General features: G+C 40.7%; 1 protein-coding gene across 1 annotated transcript; it reads left to right on the top strand.

Annotated features, from left to right (window-relative positions):
• Positions 1-5,482: 5,482 nt before the first annotated feature.
• Positions 5,483-24,531, top strand: TMEM175 (transmembrane protein 175). Its single transcript, XM_060763707.2, has 10 exons — positions 5,483-5,697; positions 8,152-8,190; positions 11,804-11,901; positions 13,173-13,224; positions 14,741-14,776; positions 15,571-15,654; positions 16,384-16,548; positions 17,927-18,005; positions 20,386-20,515; positions 22,080-24,531. Exons 1-10 carry the CDS (start codon positions 5,569-5,571, stop codon positions 22,744-22,746), a joined length of 1,479 nt encoding a protein of 492 aa, XP_060619690.2. The 5' UTR covers positions 5,483-5,568; the 3' UTR covers positions 22,747-24,531.
• Positions 24,532-25,051: the final 520 nt, after the last annotated feature.

The raw sequence follows: 25,051 nt of genomic DNA, 5'->3' as shown, positions 1-25,051 counted from the left end.
TCTCTAAGCTTTCCTTTCTTCTCATGATGTGGCCTCTACTATTCTTCCCTCCAATGAGCAGTCAGGCTTTATTTCTTGAAGGATGGACTGGTTGGATCTTCTCGCTGTCCAAGACACTCTCAGCACTTGCCAGGAAGTAGCAGCCAATAATGAAAAGATCAAGGCATTAACATCTCTGGCCAATCCCCTGTTTGAATATCAGCTAGCATGCCAAAGCCTTAAATCAAGAAATTGCTTCCTAAGATCTAAAGAGATATTCACAGGAACACCTCAGCAAGTGAGAGTCCAAAAGTGGCAGGTTAAAACACAGAACCTCAATCAGTCGCTGAGACCGGATGAGAAACTCCCTCCTGGGCACAAAGAAGACTGGGTGACTTAGAAGGCTCTGAATAGACTGCATTCTGGCACCATGAGATGCAGAGCCATTCTTAAGAAATGGGACCACAAAGTGGAGTCCATGACATCCGAGTGTGGACAAGAGCAAACCAGAGACCACTTACTACAATGCAGTCTGAGCCCTTCCACGTGCACAATGGAGGACCTTTTTACAGCGAAACTAGAGGCACTCCAAGTGGCTAGCTTCTGATCAAAGAAAATCTAGTATAATGCCAAGTTTTTAACTTTGTTTATGTTTTTTCTATACATAACTGTTTTTTCAATTCACTTCTGACATGATAAATAAATAATGTTTCAATCTCTTAGCCAAAGCTTAGAAAAGTTAGTTTTTGAACTACTGATCAACTTTCTTTTGGCGACCTTTATTCATGGATATTGGATAAGTAGAAGAGCTGACGCGTAGGATCCTAATTCTACCTACTCTATGCGTATATTAAACTTCCACAGTTGGTCACTTGGAGTCAGTTATATCAAGAAATTGCTGACCTATACACCTAAGGAATTATTTGTTTTTCTCTCCATTAAGTGTTTGAACGCAATTTGTCTCTCTAAAAGCTATCCTGGGAGAATATTTACAAGATAAACCCATCACTGGGCAAACATAAGCACTGACCCATAACACTAAGTGATTTGAACTGTTTGGAAGGAATGGAGGAAAACATGAAAATCTTTCATTATCAAAAACGATTCACCTCCATTTGTTGAGAAAAAGAAGTCCTGAGAGAGTTTATTCAAATATATTTTGCACACATCCAGCAGCTGTCAGAGAGAAAATCTACATTTACGCACTGGGATGTCCTTCAGCTACTTCAGAGGTGAAAAGGAACCTTATTTGCTTCATGATAAGTTTGCTCAACATGTTATTCGATATGATTAAGTGGAGTAAGCCAAGGGAAAGTTCTTCTGGAAATGGCTTTTGTTTGGCATGCTTGGGAATGAAAGGAACACTATGAAGATTAACTAGTTACCTACATAGGTAAACGTCTGGGTTTTATTTTTTAAGGTTGCTTATTACTTCACTTCAGGAAGATAAACACAGCTCTTTATACTACTGTTTCTTAAACTGTGGGTTCTGGCTCAATGTTGGGGTCACAAAACATTTAACAACAGTAAAAGATTTCTGAAAATCACCAGTGGGTGTTTTGTAGAAATTTATATTAATCTGTTGTGCAGGGTTTACAGCGGACTCTGCAAAATATGCTTCTACTGTTCTTCATAAAAAAAGAATATCAGCTTGTTTGGCATGACTTGAAAATGCTGATTTATTATCAGTAAATGTGTTATTTTATATCTGCTTTATGTACCTACATCCTAGGGTTGCATAAAAACTTCTCAGGTGAAAAGGGGTCACAAATGAAACATTTCAATAAGCTCTGATTGATACATCACTATTTTAATACTATATTTTATGGCCCATGCTAATATAGATGCAGTCTAGTCAGTGACATTTTCTGCTGTCAGCATTCTTCACTGTATTTTAATGGGGTGCACTGGAGAAACTTTACAGCACTTCATAAAATATTTTGCTACAGCTTCCCAATTAAATTCCCACACCATGCTCTAATAGACTGCTATGCCCCAGAGCATAGTATCACCTTATTCTATATTAACTTTCCTTTGTGTCAGTCCCCAAGATGATGAATGTGCTAAAACTCACATTAGCGGGTACAAAATGCATTGGCTCACTTTGTGGGCGGTATTGGAAACACAGGTATACAACTTGCATGGGACAAAACTGGGTTTCTAGGCCTTGATTTTAGTTTTTAATGCTTTACATGGCTTGCGATTTATGCATGTAAGAGAGTATTTCTGTGCCCACATGCCACTTGCCTTTGCTGCATCAGATAAGAATGGCAACAGCTACCATCATTTCTAGGAGCCCCCGGTAGCGCAGTGAGTTAAACTGCTGAGCTGCTAAACTTATTGACCAAAAGGTCGCAAGTTTGAATCTAGGGAGTGGCCTGAGCTTCTGCTGTCAGCGCCAGCTTCTGCCAACCTAGCAGTTTGAAAACATGCAAATGTGAGTAGATCAGTAGGTACCGCTTCGGTGGGAAGGTAATGGCGCTCCATGCAGTCATGCCAGCCACATGACCTTGGAGGTGTCTATGGACAACGCCAGCTCTTCGACTTAGAAATGGAGATGAGCACTACCTCCCAGAGTCAGACATGACTGGACTTAATGTCTGTGGAAAACCTCTACCTTTACCTACCATCATTTCTACATGCTGGAAATATCTGGTCTTGAGAATCAAGAGTTTGAAAAGACCAAAAGTGGTATTCGGCTTTAGGGAGAAACCGCATTCTTCTTAAGTCATATTTCACAAAAATCATAAAACTTTTCCAGTTCACATTCACCTTTTTACAGGCATTTATATTTTATTTAAATATATTGCTGGCCCACCTTATTATTGTTGAAACGTATTTGTAAACAATGTATTATAATCTGGAAGAGTCACTTAGAAATGTCCCCCCCCCCCCCCCGCCAGTAAACCATTGTAAAATATTTGCATGCTAAAATTAGAAAACAAATACCAAAACTGAGCAGTGCGTGCTCCAAATCATAAAAGGCTAAACATATGTGTTTGGCATTCTAAGTAGAAATCGTTTATCAAGGCACACTGTGAAGGTAAGACTAGCATAATGTAATACAAATAGAGCCATCTTTGCTCAGAATCCGTTTTGCATGCACTCAAGAGTCGTGCAGTGGTTTGAGTATTGGACTGTGGCTGCATCTACAGGCAGTCCCCAAGTTACAGACAAGATACGTTCTGTAGGTTTGTCCTTAAGTTAAATTTGTGTGTAAATTGGAACAGATACATTTTAGAATGTAACTCCACACACACACATATGCATGCAGAACCATAGAATCCCATGGAAAGTAATGGTTTTAACTCAAATCACTGTCTCTTGCATCCTATGGGGTTTGCGGCAGAACAATAGGGTTTCGTGGAAAGCAATGGTTTTAATCTGGACCGCTGTCTGTTGTATCCTATGGGGTTTGGTGCAAAACAATAGGATGCTATGGAAAGCAATGGTTTTAACCTGGAGCACTGTCTCTTGTGTCCTATGGGCTTTGGGGCAGAACCATACGATCCCATGGAAAGCAAAGGTTTTAACTCGGATCGCTGCATCTTATGGGGTTTGAGGCAGATCCATAGGATCAATGGTTTAAAGTAGTGTCAGTCTCCTTTACTGTAAGGGGCTTTGGGCAGAGCAAGTAATCTCGTGGTTTTCAGATATTGTTGTTTCTCTTGATTCAAAACAAATAAAGTAATACTGACCTTGTAACGAATGTAAAAGATGAATGTAATGCCAGATGTTAAGTTTCCACAGTGCAAGTCTGATGGGGAGACAGAACTCCAAAGAGGGAGATTCTCTCCCTTAAAGGGGCAATCACTCATGCTTTCCTCTCTCAATGTGATGAGGTGGTAACTAAGCACCCTTCCAGACAGCCTTCCAGACAGCCATTCTGCCAGAATATCAAGGCAGAAAATCCCACCATATTTGCTTTGAACTGGAACATCTGAGGGCCCTTCCATGCAGCCCTATATCCCAGAATATCAAGGCAGGAATCATAGAGTTGGAAGAGACCTCATGAGCCATCCAGTCCAACCCCCTGCCAAGAACCAGGAAAACTGCATTCAAAGCACCCGCAACAGATGGCCATCCAGCCAAAGAAGGAGGCTCTACCACACTCGGGGGCAGAGAATTCCACTGCTGAACGGCTCTCACAGTCAGGAAGTTCTTCCTAATGTTCAGGTGGAATCTCCTTTCTTGTAGTTTGAAGCCATTGTTTCGCGTCCTAGTCTCTAGGGCAGCAGAAAACAGGCTTGCTCCCTCCTCCCTAGGACTTCCTCTCACATATTTATACATGGCTATCATGTCTCCTCTCAGCCTTCTCTTCTTCAGGCTAAACATGCCTAGCTCCTTAAGCCGCTCCTCATAGAGCTTGTTCTCCAGACCCTTGATCATTTTAGTCACCTTCCTCTGGACACATCCCAGCTTGTCAATATCTCCCTTCAATTGTGGTGCCCAGAATAGGACACAATATTCCAGGCAGAATAGAGGGGTAGCATGACTTCCCTGGATGTAGAATCCTATTGATGCACGCCAAAATCTCATTGTCTTTTTTTGCTGCTGCATCACATTGTTGGCTCATGTTTAACTTGTTGTCCACGAGGACACCGAGATCTTTTCTCCACGTACTGCTCTCGAGCCATGCGTCCCCAATTCTGTTTTTTTGCATTTCATTTTTTCTGCCTAAGTGAAGCATCTTGCATTTGTTGCTGTTGAAGATGCTGTTGTTGTTCATTCGTTCAGTCGTTTCCGACTCTTCGTGACCTCATGGACCAGTCCACGCCAGAGCTCCCTGTCGGTCGTCACCACCCCCAGCTCCTTCAAGGTCAGTCCAGTCACTTCAAGGATGCCATCCATCCATCTTGCCTTTGGTCGGCCCCTCTTCCTTTTTCCTTCCATTTTCCCCAGCATCATTGTCTTCTCTAAACTTTCCTGTCTCCTCATGATGTGGCCAAAGTACTTCATCTTGGCCTCTAATATCCTTCCCTCCAATGAGCAGTCAGGCTTTATTTCTTGAAGTATGAAGTAGTGAAGATACACTCAGATAATGTTGGAAATCCCACATTATCTGAGTGTGGACTCAGATAACCCAGGGCCCTCAGATATCCCAGTTCAAGGCAGATATTGTGGGATTTCCTGCCTTGATATTCTGGGATATAGGGCTGTGTGGAAGGGCCCTCAGATATCCCAGTTCAAGGCAGATATTGAGGGATTTCCTGCCTTGATATTCTGGGATATAGGGCTGTGTGGAAGGGCCCTCAGATATCCCAGTTCAAGGCAGATATTGAGGGATTTCCTGCCTTGATATTCTGGGATATAGGGCTGTGTGGAAGGGCCCTCAGATATCCCAGTTCAAGGCAGATATTGTGGGATTTCCTGCCTTGATATTCTGGGTTATAGGGCTGTGTGGAAGGGCCCCCAGAGAGCTGTCAAAGTCTATTAACTGAACGCCACAAGGAAGAGCTGGCTGAACAGCTCCTCCTCCAAAGGCAAGGCGAGGCAAGGCAAGGCAAGGAGGAGGGGCCGCCGTGGTAGGCCGCACCCCCAGCTTCTCCTCTTTGAGCTCATGGTGGCCTCAGGCGGAGGAGGCCGAGGATGGCTGCCCCTTCGCCTCCCTCCCGGCCGCGGGCCTTGGTGGCGGCGGAGCTGGGCGGCGGGACTCAGGCCTCTCAGCGGCTCCTGGCCTACAGCGACGCCCTCCTCTCCATCATCGCCACTGTCATGGTGAGTGAGGCCTTCCCGCTCCGTGGCGCCCTTGGAGGGGCTTGGCTCCCCGGGGTCCAGGGAAGCAGCTACACCGCTGGACCTGGGCCTGCCTGAAAGGAGAGAGAGGCCTTGCTTGCCTTGGGACAAGAGGGCGCCCAAGAACTATTTGCATGAATCTTCCCACAGGTGGAATTCATGCACTCTGCTTCCAATTAAACTATTGAAGCCCTGTGGCCATGTGGGGTGAACCCTTGTGCTGGCAGGACTGCTGACCGACAAGTCAGGGGTTCGAATCTGTGGAGAGCAGGGACGAGAGAAGCCTCCAACAAGGATGGTACAAAAACATCAGGGCGTCCCCTGGGCAACATCCTTGCAGTTGGCCAATTCTCTTGAACACTTGAACTGCCCTGGTTCAAAGCTGTGGCGTCCTGGGAGTTGTACTTCGAAGGCAAAAGACAGGGTCAAATGCAAGATATGCCACTTAGGCAGGAAAAAAAGCACCAGGACTGTGGCGCAGCTGGCTGGGAGTCAGCTGCATTAAGATCACTACTGACCAAAAGGTCACGAGTTCGTAGCTAGCCCAGGTTGGAGTGAGCTTTCAACCAATTTGTGTAGCTTGCTGTCGACCTTTGCAGCCGGAAAAACAGTTGCATCAGTCAAGTAGGAAATTTAGGTACCGCTTATGTGGGGAGGCAAAATTTAACTAATTTACAAGGCCATAAAAATCTCCAGCAAGCTTGCAAAGAATGAGGAAGTATGTATTGTCGAAGGCTTTCATGGCCGGAATCACTGGGTTGTGATTCCCCCGGTGGCGCAGTGGGTTAAAGCCCTGTGCCGGCAGGACTGAAGACCGACAGGTCGCAGATTCGAATCCGGGGAGAGACGGATGAGCTCCCTCTATCAGCTCCAGCTCCTCATGCGGGGACATGAGAGAAGCCTCCCACAAGGATGATAAAAACATGAAATCATCCTGGCGTTCCCTGGGCAACGTCCTTGCAGACGGTCAATTCTCTCACAACAGGAGCAACTCCTGATACGACAAAAAAAAAAAACTGGATTGTTGTAGGTTTTTTCGGGCTATATGGCCATGTTCTAGAGGCATTCTCTTCTGACGTTTTACCTGCATCTATGGCAGGCATCCTCAGAGGTAGTGAGGATGCTTGCCATAGATGCAAGCGAAATGTCAGGAGAGAATGCCTCTAGAACATTGCTATATAGCCCGAAAAAACTACAACAACCCAATGAGGAAGTGCTTCATCAGTGCGACAAATAGTCGGTGAAGGGACAGCTCCCCTAGTGGCCGGAATACCCTCAAGAAAAAGCTGGGATGTTAAATAGCCTCTGTGTGTCTGTCTATATATGTTGTGTGTCTATGGCATTGAATTTTTCCCATGTATATGTACACTGTAATCCACCCTGAGGTCCCTGCAGGGTGAGAAGGGTGGAATATAAATACTGCAAATAAATAAATAAATAAATAAATGAAATGCAAAGATACAGAATGGGGGACGCCAGGCTCGTGTGAAAAAGATCTTGGGAGTCCTTGAGGACACTGAATCATTGTCAGACTCAATTGGTTAAAGGGCAAACAGGCAACTTCACATCCTGGTCTGTATCCTCAGCCCTCCCTTTTTCTAGAACTTATCAGTAGGAACTGTTTGTCCCAGTGGGCAAGGGGAAAGTCCAGCTTGTCAAGACCATCTGTGTCTAGCAGGGCGGGTCACAAGTTGCACACAATAGCATACAGCTAGGGCAGTTCAAGGTGTTTTGTTTTGTTTTGTTTTGTTTGTTGTTGTTGTTGTTGTTGTTTTTGCTGTGAGGAAAAACTTGAGAAACTGCAAGTTACTTTTGATGTGGCTGTCTGCAAGGATCTTGCCCAGGGGATACTCAGATGTTATACCATCTGTTGGAGTCTTCTCATGTCCCCGTATGAGGAGCTGGTGCTGGCAGATGGGATCTCACCCCAGTCCCCAGATTCGAACCGCCAACTTTTTAGTCTGCAGTCCTACCGGCACATAGGTTTAACCCATTGCGCCACTGGGAGCTCCAGTTCAAGGGGTGACAAACGGCTTTAAATCTACAGTAAAGATGTAGTATATGGCTAAAGTTGTGCCAGGGCTGTCAGGAATATAACTCATCCTGGTACTGTTCCATTATCCAGGCAGAGGTCACTGGGGGGCACTAGAAAGAGGATAGTTGTTGTGGGGTGGGGGGGAGTTGAAGGAAGAAAACCATTTCCCCTATTTTCGCTGGTTATTTCCCCTCCTCCACTTCCCATATCATGAACGAGGGTTGTTTCCACAACTGGGGCATGGGTGGGGGGGGGGGGATAACAGGAAAACAGGGGGAAATGGTTTCCCCCCTTCAACCTACCCTCCACCCCCATAAATCTCAGCTCTCTCTTCCCTACCTGTTACTTCATTTATTTGTATTTTTCCCAATGTGGCTTTAGCAGTATGTTTCCTATTTCAGATTTTGCCTGTGGCCCATATGAAGATACATCCAGATCAGGTACTATGTGTTTTATATTATGTTCGGAGTTTAGCCATGATTGGTTTTAGTCAATGAAGTTGCAATTCAAATGTCATCGTCCTTTTTCTTATTGAGGTGTGAAATCCTCAATAAGAAATCCTTATTGATAAGATGCATCTCTAACAGTAGTACTGAGAGCCTTTTAGCCTTCCAGAAATGCTTGAGACTAGCACCAGTCTTCCATATTTGCATGTTTAACTTTTGTGGATTGGATTATTCCTGGATTTGATTAATATCTTCTCTCTAGGAATCTCTAGGTTCTCCAGAGGAATGTCTGGCAGAAGTTGACCATGGAATCATTCTGGGGGGATCTGGGGATGATGATAATAATAATGATGATGGTGGTGATGATGTTTATTTATATTCTGCCCTAGCTCCGCTGGGGGACTCAGGGTGGATTCCAACAAACAAAAAGGCAAACATTCAATGCCTCAATAACAATAAGAATCCTCCTCTAGACATTTGTAGGTCTTCCAGGACATATCTATGGTCACCATCTGGTTACACTGGAGAGGTGCTCTCTTGGGTAAAAGAAATATTAATTTAATTTGCAGTTTTTCCACCTTTGTGTGGGCTCTGTGTCCCCAACTCATCTAATGTAGAAAACGAATTGTAAAAATCCCACTATCCTTCTGTCTGGGCCTTTGTGAGTGGAACTATTGAAATACAGGCAGTCCACAAGTTACAAACATCCGACTCACAAATGACTCATAGTTAAGAATGGGCGTGAGACAACAAAGAGAGAAATCTATCCGTAGGAAGAGAAATTCATGGGGAAATGTGTCTCAGTGATGTTGGACTATAGCTGCCATCATTCCTAACCATTGATTTTGGTGGCTGTGGAGAATGGCGTTTGCAGTCCAACGGCATCTAGGGACCTAAAGGTGGGAGTTCCTGTCCTCTTATTTTGCCCATGTATCTTCCAAATTACAAACAATACCCCATATTGCAACTTGGTTAGCTGATTTTGTACAGGTCTGAAGATGTTCCTTTTGAGAACAGAAACAGCAGAAAGCACTGTATTTTTTCATAACAAACAAGCACAAGGCCTCGATGATTAAGCACTGACTCACCCTAAATGATGAACACTACTCAGCCCCCCCCCCCCCCATTTCCTTGAAAACTGAAACTGGCCTATCTGAAAACGTTCCAACAAGAAATAACAGTCAACATTATGTAATATCACCCACTTATCACCTGACCACTTTCACATTGGAGTGGTTAATTATTAGAAAGTACACTTAGAGAAAATAGCCTTCTTATGACCTGTGGTCTTGAAACTTTTGAAATGAATCATGTGTTTCGGAAACAGAATATACAGTGAAGAAAGGCTTCCCACAAAGTGCACGTTCTGTGGCCAGTCTTATCACACAAAACAGCCAGGAGTCACCTAAGTTTGAAACAGCTGGGAGAGCGAGTGACATTGCATCTAAGCAGACACAGAGTGGCATGAATAGGAGCTGTCCTTTGCTTTTTATGTGAAAAGACTGCTGGATGTGGGAGGTAAAGAGAATCATAGATTCAATGTGTAAATCCATGCCCTGGTGCTTACATGAAAAATAGGATTAAGCAGAGGCACATAATCAATGTGATTAGTTGAATAGTTTTACCTGCAGCTGTGAGGATGGAGAACAAACTTTTTAAATTAGTTACTACAGATTGAGTATCCTTATTTGAAATGCTTAGAACCTGAAGTGTTATGGATTTTAGATTTTTTTTAATACTAATATTTGTATATAGCAGTGGTCCCCAACCTTTTTTGACCAGTGACCACTTGACCAGGGACCACTTTGACCAGCAACCACTCTCCAACATTGGTACCAAAAGGGTTACAAATTAATTTTTGGTCAACTTTAAATTCAGTTTGGTTTTTTTGGGGTGCTGATTCAGAAAATTGCATTGGATAGACCACGTCAGCTCTAGTTTCTGATACAGAACATATGCCCTCTAGTAGTCACATCTGTTCGCCCACAGAAAACCATATTTAATAATCTAGAGCTGATGTGATCTATCCAGTGCAATTTTCTAAATCAGCACCCCAAATAACCACAAGAACATGCCTAAAAAAGACACCAAGAAAAAAAATTGGTTGGGCTGTGTTATTATTTGTGGATTTTGTTAACACTTGGGTTAAAAAAAAGAAAGGAAGGAAAGGGGGTTGTGGATGAAAAAAATATATACAAAAAACGAAGCGCAAGACCCAAGAAACGGTCCCTAATGACTTTAATAATAATAATAATAACAACAGCAACAGCAACAACAATAACTTTGGGAAACTAAACAGGATCTTACAAAGGACTGCTTTCCCATTACAATTCTTCTGTTTGGCAGTGGGAGCTAATAATGATAATGATAATAATAATAATAACTTTGGGGGACTCTCCTTCTCTTTCTCGCTCTCCTCCAACGGTGCTGGGGAAGCCACGAGAACTGCGCTGGCCTCCCTCCTCCCTCCCTCCCTTCCTTCTTTCCTTCCCTCCTTCCCTCCTTCCTTCCTTCCTTCCTTCCTTCCTTCCTTCCTTCTCTCCCTCTCCTTCTCTCTCTCTTTGTCCTCAAATGGCAGCAGTCACACCTGGCCACAGACCTTATTATTTATTATTTATTTATTTATTATTTGCACTTGTTAACCGCCACTCTCAGCCCGAAGGCGACTCGTGGCGGTGTACAGAACAAAGAACATAAAGACAACAGTTACAGTGAATTCAGGACCATAACACACATCTTACTAACACACATCTAATTAGACTAAAAATCCGCTTCGTCTTGTTTGGGTCATAATCCATCTCGTAGTCTTAGTCCATTCCGGTGGTCATTCCAAAACATAGCACTTAATTGAAGGCCTTTCCGAAGAGCCAGGTTTTCAGGCCCTTGCGGAAGGCCATGAGGGAAGGCGCCTGTCTAATTTCAGCAGGGAGGGAGTTCCACAGCCGGGGGGCCACCACCGAGAAGGCCCGCTCTCTAGTCCCCGCCAGGCGTGCCTGTGAGGCAGGCGGGACCGAGAGAAGGGCCTCTCCGGATGATCTCAAGGTCCTCGTGGGCTCGTAGGCCGAGATGCGGTACTTAAGGTATATAGATATGAAATTTCTTGGAGATTATTATTACTGTATATTTATATCCCACCTTTTCTCTCGTAAAGGAGACTCATAATTCTAAACATGACATTCATTCATATTCCATATACTGTATACTTTATACTCAGAGCTTGAAGGTAATTTGTATTATATTTAAACTTTGTGTACACAGAAGCATCAGAAAGCAAAGATATTGCTCTCTCAGTCACCCACGTGGATTTTGGATTTTGGTGTATTTGGATTCTGTGTAACAAATGTTCAGCTGGTACCATGAGTTCATGGGCTGAATATTTCCCTATTCAGATGTCTTTTTTATCTCATAAGCTGTCTAGCTTTTAAATCTTGAGAAAACCAAAGGGATGATAATTCATTTATTTTACAACGTGGAAGCTCCTATCATAAGGAAAATGACTTTGCTGTGTCATTTCCCCTTTTTCTTCTTGGTAGAAAAAGTAATTGGATGTTTCAGTAGTGCTTTTGGTCAGTGGCAGAAGTTTGATATCTGCTTTGTTTTCTTTCAGGAACTCGATGAAAGTGTCCAACAGCTCCTAGCCACCAAAATTGCTGTGTATCTGATGACTTTTTTAATAGTGACAGTCGCCTGGGCCGCTCATGTCAGGTATGCTGCTGAGTTGAAAAGGTGGTTTTTAAAAGATAAGCATGCCAACTTCTTTGCAAAATGTAGCTCCCAGGTTAACGAGAAGGAAGGCATGGCATAACATAGATTACAGATTGTTATTTGACAGAAGGTCTAAGGAAGATTTTCAGGTCTTTAATTGCCTTTACAAAAAAATTGGTAGTTAGTTCACAAAAGAACACATGAAGACCTAAAGTCTAATAAGTAGATGTCCAATTCAGCTAAAACACATGCCATTTCAGGGCCCACTGTCAGCTAACCCCTCATTCTGTTTACTGGAAAGTTACTCGAATCAGGAGGGTTGTTGCCTTTTTCATTCTGCAAAGAATGGCTACAATGAGAAACGTTAAAGGCTCAATACTCAGTCATTTTAAGGCCTATCTGCATGAAACCTACCTCAGTTGTAGATTCCATTTACAAATGCAGGACTGCCACATTTCAAAACAATTTACCAATCTACTGATTTTTTAGAATTATTTTAAGTTTTAACCATAACATTTTTTTAAAAAAATAAGACAAACCACAAGCAAGGGTTCTGGGAATTGTAGTCGCTGGTTGTGTCCATTCTCAGCCAATCAAAGCATGGACACCACCAGTTTTTTTATTAGCTAAGAAACAGAGAAAAACCTCAACTCCCACCATGCTCTGAGAGGAACTCAGACAATTTTCAGTGCCCGACCCATGCAAGTGCTGCTGAGAAAGCAAGTTCCCAGCAAGGCCCTCTCTGGAAGAGAAGCCTAGGAAACTTTACTAAAAGAAATGGACGGATGCTGCCACTTCCATAATCCCATCTTCTCCCAGGAGCCCCACGACAACCCCTGCCTCAGGTATATTGCAGACATAACTCTTCCCTCTCCAGTAGTAAATAAAATCTGTCTCTCTTAATCCGTTTTGTGAGACTTTTCAGCTCCCTCCTCCCCATTCTGTTTTTGGAGATTATATGAAACAGACCACTGAATATTACATATCATTTTCGTTCAACCTGATTCGGGCCCAGGCCTGTTAATAAGTCCAGTACCATATGCTTCCAAAAGCACTCCAGCCTTTAGCAATGGTGACATTTCAGAAAAGAAAGTTCTAAAATTCAGCTGCTAAGTAGAAATATGTTTGAAATCAAATTATGAAACTGTAAACCTTCTAAAAGGGCCATTTGTCAGACTTAGAGATTGCATATTCAGTGAAGTGAAAACATTTTGTGTTTGCTTTACTAGACAATTATTGGGGCTTTCTCTTTCTTTCTCCCTCTCACTCAGACTCTTTCAAGTTATTGAACTCATAGATGACGTACTTGCCCTTCTCAACTTGGTAAGTGAAAGCAAGCTTTGTTCAAATATATGTCAGAAATATCAACAATACTGCAACATAATATTCCCAGCAATGAGCATTAGTAAGAGCTTCAATTGAATGCTGGGATTTGCAGTCTTTGGCATTTAGAATTCTCAACCACAGAGCTGAGAATTAACTCCGGGATTCTGTATGTACAGCCATAATGATTAAAATGAAATTAAAGTGCTGTAAGACCTCATTTACACTGACAGTTTAATACAGTTCAAAGCTTGCTTCAAACTGCGGCGGACAAACACAAACTCCCACAAAAGTATGTGAAAGAAAGCCCTTCCTGTGCATCAATGCCCTGTGGTTTGTAGAATCACCATCTGGGCCAAAACCGGTTCCAGGGCTTCTTATGTAACTACCTGCATGGTGAAACTAATTTCTAGAATCAGCTGGTCAGATATGTCCCAAAACAGGGCTAATATTTGAAGCACTGAAATGTGTATTGGCCAGTCAAATACATAAGCAGGGATTAGCTAGATTAGGATGTTAGAAATTGAAGACTTTGAAAGCAGTATATACAATTAATAAAGAATTAAAACCCATGCAGAAATTAGGCAACTTACTGTATATACCCGAGTATGAGCTGAGTTTTTCAGCCATTTTTTAGGATGAAAAAGCCCCCCTCAGCTTGTACTCGAGTCAAGGTTATTTATTATTTTACTCTGTTATTGTTATTATTTTATGACATTTAATATTTTACTCTATTTATTATTAATAATACAGTTACATTATTTTACTCTGTTATTATTGATTTTATTACATTTATTATTTTACTTTATTATTATTTTATTACATTTATTATTTTACTCTGTTTTTACTGTTATTATTACATTTATTATTCTATTCTTATTACATTTATTATTTTACTCTATTATTGTTATAATTACATTTCCATTGTTTTACTCTATTATTATTATTATTATTATTATTATTATTATTATTATTGGAAGGATACATAAGGACATTTGCATTGAAGAAGGTTAGAATGATGGTTAATCAGAGTTGGACAGTCTGATCTTAAATTACAGTTTTTATGCAAATATTCAAAAACATTTAACCTACTGATGTCTCAACTAATGTAATTTTATTTTTCTCTGTTTTTATTTTGAAATTTACCAGTAGTTGCTGCATTTCCCACCCTTGATTTATACTCAAGTCAATAGGTTTTCCCCAGGTTTTTTGTGGTAAAAATAGGTGCTTTGGCTTATATCTGGGTCGGCTTATACTCGAGTATATACTGTACTTTTTTAAATGCCTAGATGAGAACCAGCATTTATATGGTTAAATATAAGCACAAAATGCAATCTCCGTTAATGTTAGCATATGTATCTACAAGTGGATTCAAAAATACACCAAAGCAGTAATCCAAAAAAATTACTCCCCCACCTCTCACTTTGTTATGAAGAGTAATGTGAGAACATTAATATAATTGTATTAACATGCACAGTGTCCTACTTGGTACTGAACCCCATCTTTTCTATCTTAGGCCTGTATGATGCTTATTACTTTTTTGCCATACACAGTAAGTAAGCATTCTCCTTCTGTTATGTCGAAATGATTGTTTTGTTTGATTACTTAGAAAATGAACTTTTGAAATAGCAATTCTAAGCATATAGTTACAAACCTTAATATCCTCAAGGCATCACGCAGCCTCTGCCAGGATAACGTGTAAAGCATATATGTTTCTTTATTGCTAAGAATAAGATTATTAGACAGCTGACACTGAAGCTTTTTCCTTTTAAAAATCAATTTGTTTTGAGTATAGTGGCAGAGCGGGTTAAACCGCTAAGCTGCTGAATTTGCTGACCAAAAGGTTGGCAGTTTGAATCCGGTGAGCGGGTGAGCTCCCGCTGTTAGCCCCAGTTTCTGCCAACTTAGTAGTTCGAAAACATGCAAATGTGAGTAGATCAATAGATACTGCTTCTGCAGGAAGGTAACAGCGCTCCATGCAGTCATGCCGGCCACATGACCTTGGAGAGCTCTACAAACAACACTAGCTATTCAGTCTAGAAATGGAGATGAGCACCAAAACCCAGAGTCGGACATGACTGGACTTAATGTCAGGGGAAAACTATGAGGATTCCATTTTACACATTATGATATATATCACTTTTCATAATAATAAACAATTTTAGTCCTACTTTGATATTTTCCCCTAAAATTCACTCCAAAATTTATCCGTTGTCCCTCAACAATAATTTTTAGCCTTATCACAAGCAAATTGCAGTTTCTTCCAAAGTTGCTGTAACATTTCAGTTTCTTCTTTTCATGTCTTATAATCCATATCACTGAACTAACATTTTACTTGTCTTACAGTTCTCCTTAATGGCCTTCTTTCCGGACGTACCATTTGGCATTTTCTTGTTTAGTAGCTGTGCAGTTATAATCGGCGCTATCCAGGTATAGTTTTCTTTCATTTCTGTGATTAAAATAGGGCTATGTAACACTAGGAAGAAAGAAACCATAGATGTAAATCAACAGATGGTGATGGCTGTCAGCAGACATAGGCATTGCTGTCCTTCTGAGAGTTTCTATTTGTTTCAAATTCTTAAAGGAGAAAATAGTTTTTCTTATGTGTTGTCGAAGGCTTTCATGGCTGGAATCACTGGGTTGCTGTGAGTTTTCCAGACCGTATGGCTATGTTCCAGAAGCATTCTCTCCTGATGTTTCACCCACATCTATGGCAGGCATCCTCAGAGGTTGTGAGGTCTGTTGGAAACTAGGCAAGTGAGGTTTATATATCTGTGGAATGTCCAGGATGGGGAGAAAGAACTAAATGGCCTTGCAGCTGCAAAGCCTAGCTGCTTCCTGTCTTTGGGAATCCTTTCTTGGGAGCTGATTAGCTGGCTCTAATTGTTTCCTATCTTGAATTCCCTAGTTTTCTGAGTGTTGTTCTTTATTTACTGTCCTGATTTTAGATTTTTTTTAAAAAATACTGTTTGCCAGATTTTGTTCATTTCATTGTTTCCTCTTTTCTGTTGAAATTGTCCACATGCACAGAGAAGTTATTGAAATCCACAAGCATGTGGACAATTTGAAAGTTCAAGCCTCGTTTTCACTTAACACCAAACCATAGTTTGTTGTTACTTCTAAGCAACAGACTAATGTACAGTTTTCTTCACTCTGTAGGCCGTCATCGTTGTGTATGGTTTCCGCCGTCCATATTTACTTAATCCTGAAATACAAGAATCCGACAACCAAGAATTTTATAAATTCCACATCTTGAAGATTATACTGAGAGGACCAACACTGAGTTTTTTCGCAGCCATCTTCTCATTTTTCTTCATCCCATTGGTAAGTTGTTCTTCTTCAATCACAGCAGTGATTCTCAGATGGTTTGTCACAAAAGAGTAAAAAGTGAACCTTGCCAGGTTGAATGCCTTTGGCTTTCTCTGTCAGTTTGTAGAGGAGGCCTTCACAACCTGTGGCGGTGTTTGGGACTCCCAACTCCCAGACGCCCTAGCCAGTTTATGCAATGGTCAGAGATCCTGGGAGCTGAAGTCCAAAAAACCTGGAGGGCCACAGATTGTGCAGACCTGATGTAGAGAAACCAGGCAAGAGGATGTTACTGGACTTTCTTTCTGGGTCTTGGTGAGGCTCTCAGGACTTAACAAAGCTCTCGGGAGCATTATGTATTCCAAGAAAGCAAACAACATGGTCATATTTTATTTGGCTGCGTATTTTTAATTGTAATTTTTATTCAACATTTCTTTGGCTGGGTATTGAATCTTCTTATGGGAATCTCAGATGGCTTCTACACTGTAATATTAATGCAGTTTGATACTACTTTAATTTCCATGGCTCAGTGCTATGGAATCCTAGCATTTGTAGTTTGGTCAGGAAACAGAACACTTTGACAAAGAAGGCTAAATATTTTTCTCAAAACTATAATTCCTGTGATTCCATACCATTGAGGCATGACAGTTAAAGTGGTGTCAAACTGTATTAATGCTACAATTTATATACACCTTCAGTTAACTTGACAAACACCATTGCAACATTCCAATTTGACAGAGTCTTTGCTTTATGCAACAAGTGAGAGTACCTAGTGTCTTTCAAAGCCATTATTTCATCTGTGTTTAAAAGAGTCAAGGGCACACTGTCTGGCAATTCTGGGAGTTGTAGTACAAAACCTGGATTTTTTCGATGATGATTTGAATCATGGCTCTCCAGAATGGGGATGAGTGCTGCCAGATATTGAATTTATGATAGCCACCCTTATTCTATGAATTGCATTGGAAGAGTAGTACTGTGTTGGTGAGTCTGACAATGTTGTATGTTACTACTGGCATTGAATGTTTACTGCCCTGAGTCCCCTTGGGGAGATGGGGTGGGTTATCAATAAAGCAGTGTTATTGTTATATGTTTTATGCATCATAGGAAACTAATCTGCTGAGAGACCAGTGTTGCTTAAAAATATACATGCAAATGATAAAATAACTGTTCTTGGTATGAACTATTCATGGCATAGAATTAACTGAAAGGTTTCAGAGCTGTTTTTTCCACGGGAGCCATTTAACAGTGAATAGTTCCGTTAAATCCAATGAGCTGGGACTCATCCAGAATATGGTTTATCAGAAAAGTAATATACACTCATATTTTGCAAATATTTTCTTGGAAAAAACAAGTATGAAGATTCCTGTGCAGTAAACAAGTTCTTATTTTCTTGCAGTCTTACATGTTTCTTGGGCTCGTAATTTTTTTCCCTCATGTCAGCCACCTAGTGAAATGGTTTAAAAGAAAATTTCTCGGTGAGTGTTCTTGTGCTTTTTATATATATACATAAAACTTCTAAAACTGCCAGTCGTTCAGAGGTTATAAAACTGGACGATCCTTGACAATAGGTTTTATGAATGGAATGAAAGTCATTTCAGATAGTAATTCCTAGTCAAGCCAAGCTACTTTACAGTAATCTTGTATGCTTTTAACTCCAGGCAGCCTTCCATGTTTGCAGGTTTAGCTTTTGTGGATTTGGTTATTTGTAGATTTTATTAATATGTTCTCCTTAGGAAGATCTAGGTCCTGCAGGGCTAGTCTGAAGTAAATTTCCAGCAGAGGTTGACTATGGAGTCATCTTAGAGATAACTAAAGAGATGTTCTCTCTGTTAAAAAAAAAGTTATTTTTTTTTAAAAAAAAATCACATTTCCCCACTTTCCTGGGAGCTGTGCACCACTAACTCCTGAAAAAAGTTGGAGGGCCTACTGAATATTATAGTCTTAGTCCCAGACTTGTGGAAAAGCTTGATATAAAATAACATTGTTTTTGTTGTTGATGTTGTGGTTGCCTTCTTCTTCCTACTTCTCCTCTCTTCGTTCTTCCTCACCTCCTTCTTCAACTACATCTTCTTCTTCATCAATCCTTATCCTCTGGGATGATCACCGAAGAACCTTTTTTGAGTGGAAAAGGGATAATATAGCAGCTAGTCCCAGCCAATGCAGTGGTGTGCACTTTGCTGCCCATTCTCTCCTATTTGCACAGGATCTTTTCCTTAGTGGGTTGGAGGCAAAGTAAAAATACTATCAAGGCATGAAAAGTTCAGGGCATTTCAAAGTAGAAGTATTTCTTTTCCTCCTTCTTACTGTTCTCTTAAAAGCGGTCTGCCACCTGGTCAATAAGAGTTCCAGAATAAAGACTTGACCAAAAGGGCACTTCTGATGGAACTGTATAGGTCTCAGCTCATTTTGTTAGGCTGTCTCATCCACAGCTTGAGAATAGCCATTTTTCTGTTAGTTTTACACGGATAGAGCTTAAGGAAACCCTTTCTGGTTTGAAGTAGTGTTGGCTCACCCATTTGCCCAGGGATAAGGAGCCAAGTTTAAGGTTGTTACCATTAGCGAATCTTGGAAGCAAGCCATGTCTGTAGTTGGTCCCAGTGAGATCCAGGCTTGGACAGGCCATTTCAAGCCGATACTACTACTCTTACTTCCATTCTGAGAACTTATGCAGTGACAGTCTGTGGAGTTTCCAGCGCCTTCAGCAAGGTGCCAGACCTTAGTAGGAGGAACTTGCTCTTGCTCTCTCTCTCTCTCTGTGGCTATATTGTTGTTAATAATGTTTTAAATTGATATTTTATAATTTAATGTTTTAACTAATGCTTAATTTATGTTATATTGCTTTTGTTTGTATGTGTTGGCATCAAATTGTTGCTGGTTATAAGCCATCGAGTTCCCCCTGTTGAAGCTGTTTGCAATTTATAATGTAGATTTCAAAGTATGTATGTATGTTTAAAATGCAGTAGCTATGTGCCCAGTATAATGTATTCCTGTGTGGAAAGAGTTAACTGAATCATGGAGGGAGTGGCATTCCTAAAGAAGTCATAAATCATAAAACAAATGGATGCAGCTTGTGTGTCGTATGTCATAGGTCATTCTGGAATGTAAGAGGTGTGGACTAATAACTGATAACAGTTAGTGTGTTCGCAATTGAAAGTTAACACACGTCAGCGCTAAAGTCATTTAAAGCAGCTTGGGTCCGATAGCACAGCACCAGACATGTGTTTTTCCCTCCCAATAAACAAGAATTTCCAAAAACAGAATAAACAGTACTCTTTCTGAGTATTGATGCATTTTTAAGAAACATAACCTCAACTGAATCACTAATACTCTGACACAAATAGTTTTTTGTCATTCTTCTCCTAACTGAGGAAACCTGATATTTAGCCATCACTTTATTTGTACTCAGCCTTTTCCCTAGAGCTTCCAAAATAAGCTTTCAAGATACCTCAAGATTTCTGTAACAACACAGGCTTTAAATCTCTCTTCTTAAACATGTACAGTTCAAACCTTCTTCAATAAGCTTTGAGTATGACAGGAGTGACCTGGTGCAATAATTCAGATATTTTTACTCTCTCTTTTGTTCTGTCTCCCTCTTGCCCCTCCCCCCTCTTCTTTTTGGAGGATGATACAAAAACAATAATAGCTTTATCATACTGAATACATATATATTCAGTTTATCATATTTATTTGCTGTATTTTTAAGTGTCTTATTTTCATTTACTATATATAGTGTAATAAAGTCTTATCAAGCCTTGTTGTTTTGTTTGATATTGTGATAAGGCCTAAGGGCTAATCAATAAAAATTATTATTATTATTATTATACTTCTCTTACATGTGATAATTGTGGCATTCAGGTCATGAAGAGGAGGTCCCACTAGAGTCTTTTACTGTTTATCTTACCGAACCCCTCAGTAAGGAACGAGTAGAAGCATTCAGTGATGGGGTTTACGCTATTGTCGCAACCCTGTTAATTCTGGATATATGGTAAGTTTTCAGTAGCCTTCATCTTAAATATTTTTCCCATGAGAATAAACCATTAAGAGCAGAAAAGAGTCTGTGGAGAAATGTTTTGTGACCATGATCTGGAATTCCCTTTTCTTTCTCTCACGACCTAACCAGTGTTTTGCGCAATTGAATAACTATTTGCCAAACTATGACAAATATTTATTCTTATTGCAACCAGATAATATAATTTCTACTCTTCATTTGTATTGGTAGATTATGGCTGAAGCTGTGTGGATTGCATTCTGAGAAGCTTAACATTTTGTCCATAGGAATCCCGATCCGTTTCGAAGTAAAAGTTGAATTCTGAGACCCATATATATTTAGAGCAATCTATAATGAATTACACTTCTTACTATTTGTATACTGCCACTATTTATATACTGCCACTTTTCAAACAATTTGTAGAATTTATTTTGGTTTTGCTAGTCTTTCAGTGGAGCATTCTAACTATGTTCCAGTGCCATGGAAATGTGACTCAGCTGCCCTGTTTTCTCCCCATTGATAGACACATTGTCACTGCACTGATAGCTATAAATGTTCTTTTACAATGAAAGCTGGACTTCTTAGGAAGCTGAATGTGCACTCTGTGTAGATCATAGGCTGTATAGTAGGACCCCCATATCATTGGGGTTTACAAGCCTAGCTGGACTTTTACAGCAGTGCATCCATGTGTCAGACAAAGTTTTCATGTATTTACTCCTTCAAAATTATTTCTAATAGCTATGTAATAGGGAGACTTTTCTGTATGGATTTGTAATAGATCACATCATTGCAAACTCTAGTCTTGGTTCCATTTTCTCAGTTCTTTTTATATCATATCTGATTTAGATTATGGGGCACTAGAAGAGACAAAATCGTTGTCTTTGCTAATGTCGGTAGTTTCTTCTGTCCTTATTGTGTTTTGCCTGCTCAAGAACTGGCAAAACCAATGGGACTCCTTGTAATTTAGTTGTTTTGTAGAGTTGAAGAATCTTGTAGCATAGTTTACAACAAAAGTTAGATTTTAAAAATGTGATACCATTTGTAACTAACCAAATTAGCTGTATATTTAATGGTCCAAACAAGATCATGTATGGGTTACTGAGAGTTTTCTGGGCTGTATGGCCATGTTCCAGAAGCATTCTCTCCTGACGTCCTACTACGTACAGCCTGGAAAACTCACAGCCGCCCAGTGATGTTGGCCATGAAAGCCTTCAACAACACGGGATCGTTTTTCACCAAACCAAATTGGATATTATATATTTGATGGAAAACATTCAGCAATTCTGAATCCTTTGGGAGCTGGAAATTAACTCAGTTTGTTTAATTTCCAACTCCCAAAGGATTCAAAATTGCTAAATGTTTTCCATTTTTATTCCTTATTGTTTTTCACCCTTTTTCTTAATGGGAGCTTTTAAGTGATTCGTTACCTTTGCGTTTTGGGGTTTCCTCCTTTATTTAGTGTTCATAAGAAGTTTTTATTGTAACATGCTGAAATTCATAGATTATCTTTTTGAAGTATATGCTAAGTTTAGTTTTTAAAAAATGTGTTTCCCCTCAACAGTGAAGATAATGTTCCTGATGCCAAAGAGGTTAGAGAGAAATACCATGGTCACCTCATAAATGCTTTGAATGAATTTGGCCCGGCTTTCCTGGCCTACTTCGGCTCTTTCGTCACGATCGGCCTTCTCTGGTTCGTCCACCATTCCCTCTTTCTTCATGTCATGAAAGCAACTCGACTGATGGGCCTCCTCAATACCTTTTCCTTGGCATTTATTGGAGGGCTGCCTCTTGCCTATCAGATGACCAGTGAATTTGCAGAGAAGTCCCACAACGAAATCGAAGCCATCCAGATCAGCTGCGTCACCATCTTTTTCGCCAGCATCTTTCAGTTTGGCATATGGATTGCTGCTTTATTCTACCAAAGGGAAACGCTGCACCCTTTTGCCAGGTATGGCGGCAAGGAGCACGCCTTCATGTTTGCCAAGCTGGCGCTCTACCCCTGTGTGAGCCTCTCTGTCTTCTTCCTCACATGCATTGTGAGCGAACTGAGTACAACTATTTTCCATGTCACTCAGATCATCGTCCCCTTTGCCTTCCTTGCTTTGCGCCTCCTTGTCCAAATTGGTCTGTTGGCATTAAGGTCCATAATGTCTCTGTCCAGGCGGAGGAACAATGTACTACTTGAAGAAGAAGAATCATGTTTGTCTGCTGCTGAAATATTGTCATAGCTCTCCCTGCACTTTATTTGGAAAATGTGGCATTGCAATGACTTAATATGTCTGGTTCAAGCCACTACTTAATATATGCAGCGTCTGACCAAGTGAAATCCCTTTGTTTGTGAAATATAAATGCTCCCACAAGACTTCAGATGCAAACCCCAAAGTCTGAGACTTGTAGACTCCTCTTCGCTACATTTTGCCTGCAAACTGACATTTGGGTCTATGTTTTGGGCTATTACAATTTCTTAGTTGATGAATTTCAGCTTTTGGGAGAATATCAGTGACTGTAGTACAGTGGTTCTCAACCTGTAGGTCACCAGATGTTTTGGCCTTCAACTCCCAAAAATTCTAACAGCTGGTAAACTGGCTGGGATTTCTGGGAGTTGTAGGTCAAAACACCCGGGGACCCACAAGTTGAGAACCATTGCTGTAGAGGAAGAGCAAGTCATTTTAGGAAATGTAGTGACATCAGTTCTCTGTTTGTGAAGTGCTGAATAAAATCAGAGCCATTAAAAGGGAAAAAGCTGATACAGCTACAAATATATATGTTAGCTTACTGCCAGTGAGTGACCAAGGAAGCATGTTTTGAATTGTTACATACTCCTGGGTGCATCTCCTGCAGGCTTGGCTAAACTTTGGCCCTCCGGGTGTTTTAGACTTCAACTCCCACAATTCCTAACAGCCAGTAGATCAGTGATTCTCAGCCTGTGGGTCCCTAGAAGTTTTGGCCTTCAACTCCCAGAAATCCTAACAGCTGGTAAACTGGCTGGGATTTCTGGGAATTGTAGGCCAAAACACCTGGGGACCCACAGGTTGAGAAGCACTGCAGTAGATTGTTAGGAATTGTAGAAGTTGAAGTCCAGAACACTTGGAGAGCCAAAGTTTGCCCGTGCTGGTCTACTGTATAGGTAAACAGCTGCTCCTTGTAATTCACAAAAGACCTGGGTGTTTTTGGTGTGTAAAGCATCCAATTCTAATAATTTTCACATTTGGTATGAAAATAAAAAGGTCTGGTGCAAAGCTGGGAAAATGTTACACGCTGGCTAAGGAACTCTGTGAGCTGTAGTCCCAATAAGTAACTTTCCCAAGAGGTGTGCCAAGTGACTGTGAATCAATACAAGTTGCCAGTAAAAGGAATGATCCATTCTGGACTGGAAAACTCTGAAGGAACACAACTTGTCAGGATTTTAGAAATGCAAAGATTGCATGAATAATGAAAACTGCCCATAAGTGTTTTTCACTTATGGGCAGAGCTTCTTGTGGTTTTCAAATAATATTGACACTTACTAATAAATATGTAAAGTATCTTTCTATCTCTGGCTTTATATCCATTGCTTCCTCTGGTGTTCTGCCCATTATAATACCACCCAGACCAATGGCTAATCGACAAGGCAGCTTGTTTATCTTGAACATTACCCCTAACTTGAATCAAAAACTGTCTGTGCCTGATTGTTGTTGTAGCTTCTCTATGAGAAGCTCAGCATTATTCTGAAATATAGCACAGGGTTTTTTTAGAAAAGCATAATGATGGAGTCCTTTCTGTGTTTTCCTATTGCACTTTATGAAGATAAATTGTATTTGGGTTGTCAACAGCTTTTGATACTTCTGTAACCTGTACATGGCTGATCAATGTGTTTCTGGTTTGGGGCAATGCCCTATATGCTACAATTCAACCTAAAAGCCAAAAGAGAATCCCTTATTGCTGTTCCATCCCGTATGATTTCATATGTTTGTTAATTTTCAAATGAGTTAAATATATTTTTACCTAAATAAAATGCTATGTTTACAGTTTAAGCAGTCGAGAGTTTCATTACATTTCAGCATCTTCCTATCAGTAATAAACTTCACAAATTGCTTGGTGGGGGTTAACAGCGAATGGATAGGGTTTGTTAACTAGAAGCAGGTTAGAAATGGAGCAAGAGCAATTATGTACAGGTACTAATTAAGCTATGATGGGTTCGACACCTTGAAAGTACTAGATCTTCTTCATTCTTGGAAGAAAAGCAAGGGTCAGACCTGGTTATGATTGCATAGGGCCTATTACGAAATGCCATGTACTCATGGCCATATTTAAGAAGAAGGCAAGAGAAAACTACCTCCGGTTATTCCATGCCGAAGAGAACCCTACGAAAATCATGAGGTCACCATTGGTTGACCAATGACTTGAAGCCAGTTACATACACTAATGAAGCTGTATTATTAATAAAGTAGAAAATAAAGGTTTCCCCTTGACATTAAGTCTAGTCGAGTCCAACTCAGGGTGGTGGTGCTTATCTCCATTTCTAAGCCAAAGAGCTGGCATTGTCCATACACA

The sequence above is a fragment of the Anolis sagrei genome, chromosome 2 (assembly GCF_037176765.1).
Source record: "Anolis sagrei isolate rAnoSag1 chromosome 2, rAnoSag1.mat, whole genome shotgun sequence".
NCBI classification, from domain to species: domain Eukaryota; kingdom Metazoa; phylum Chordata; class Lepidosauria; order Squamata; family Dactyloidae; genus Anolis; species Anolis sagrei.
The sequence above is the reverse complement of the archived record's forward strand: the minus strand, read 5'-3'. Positions and strand labels throughout refer to the sequence as shown.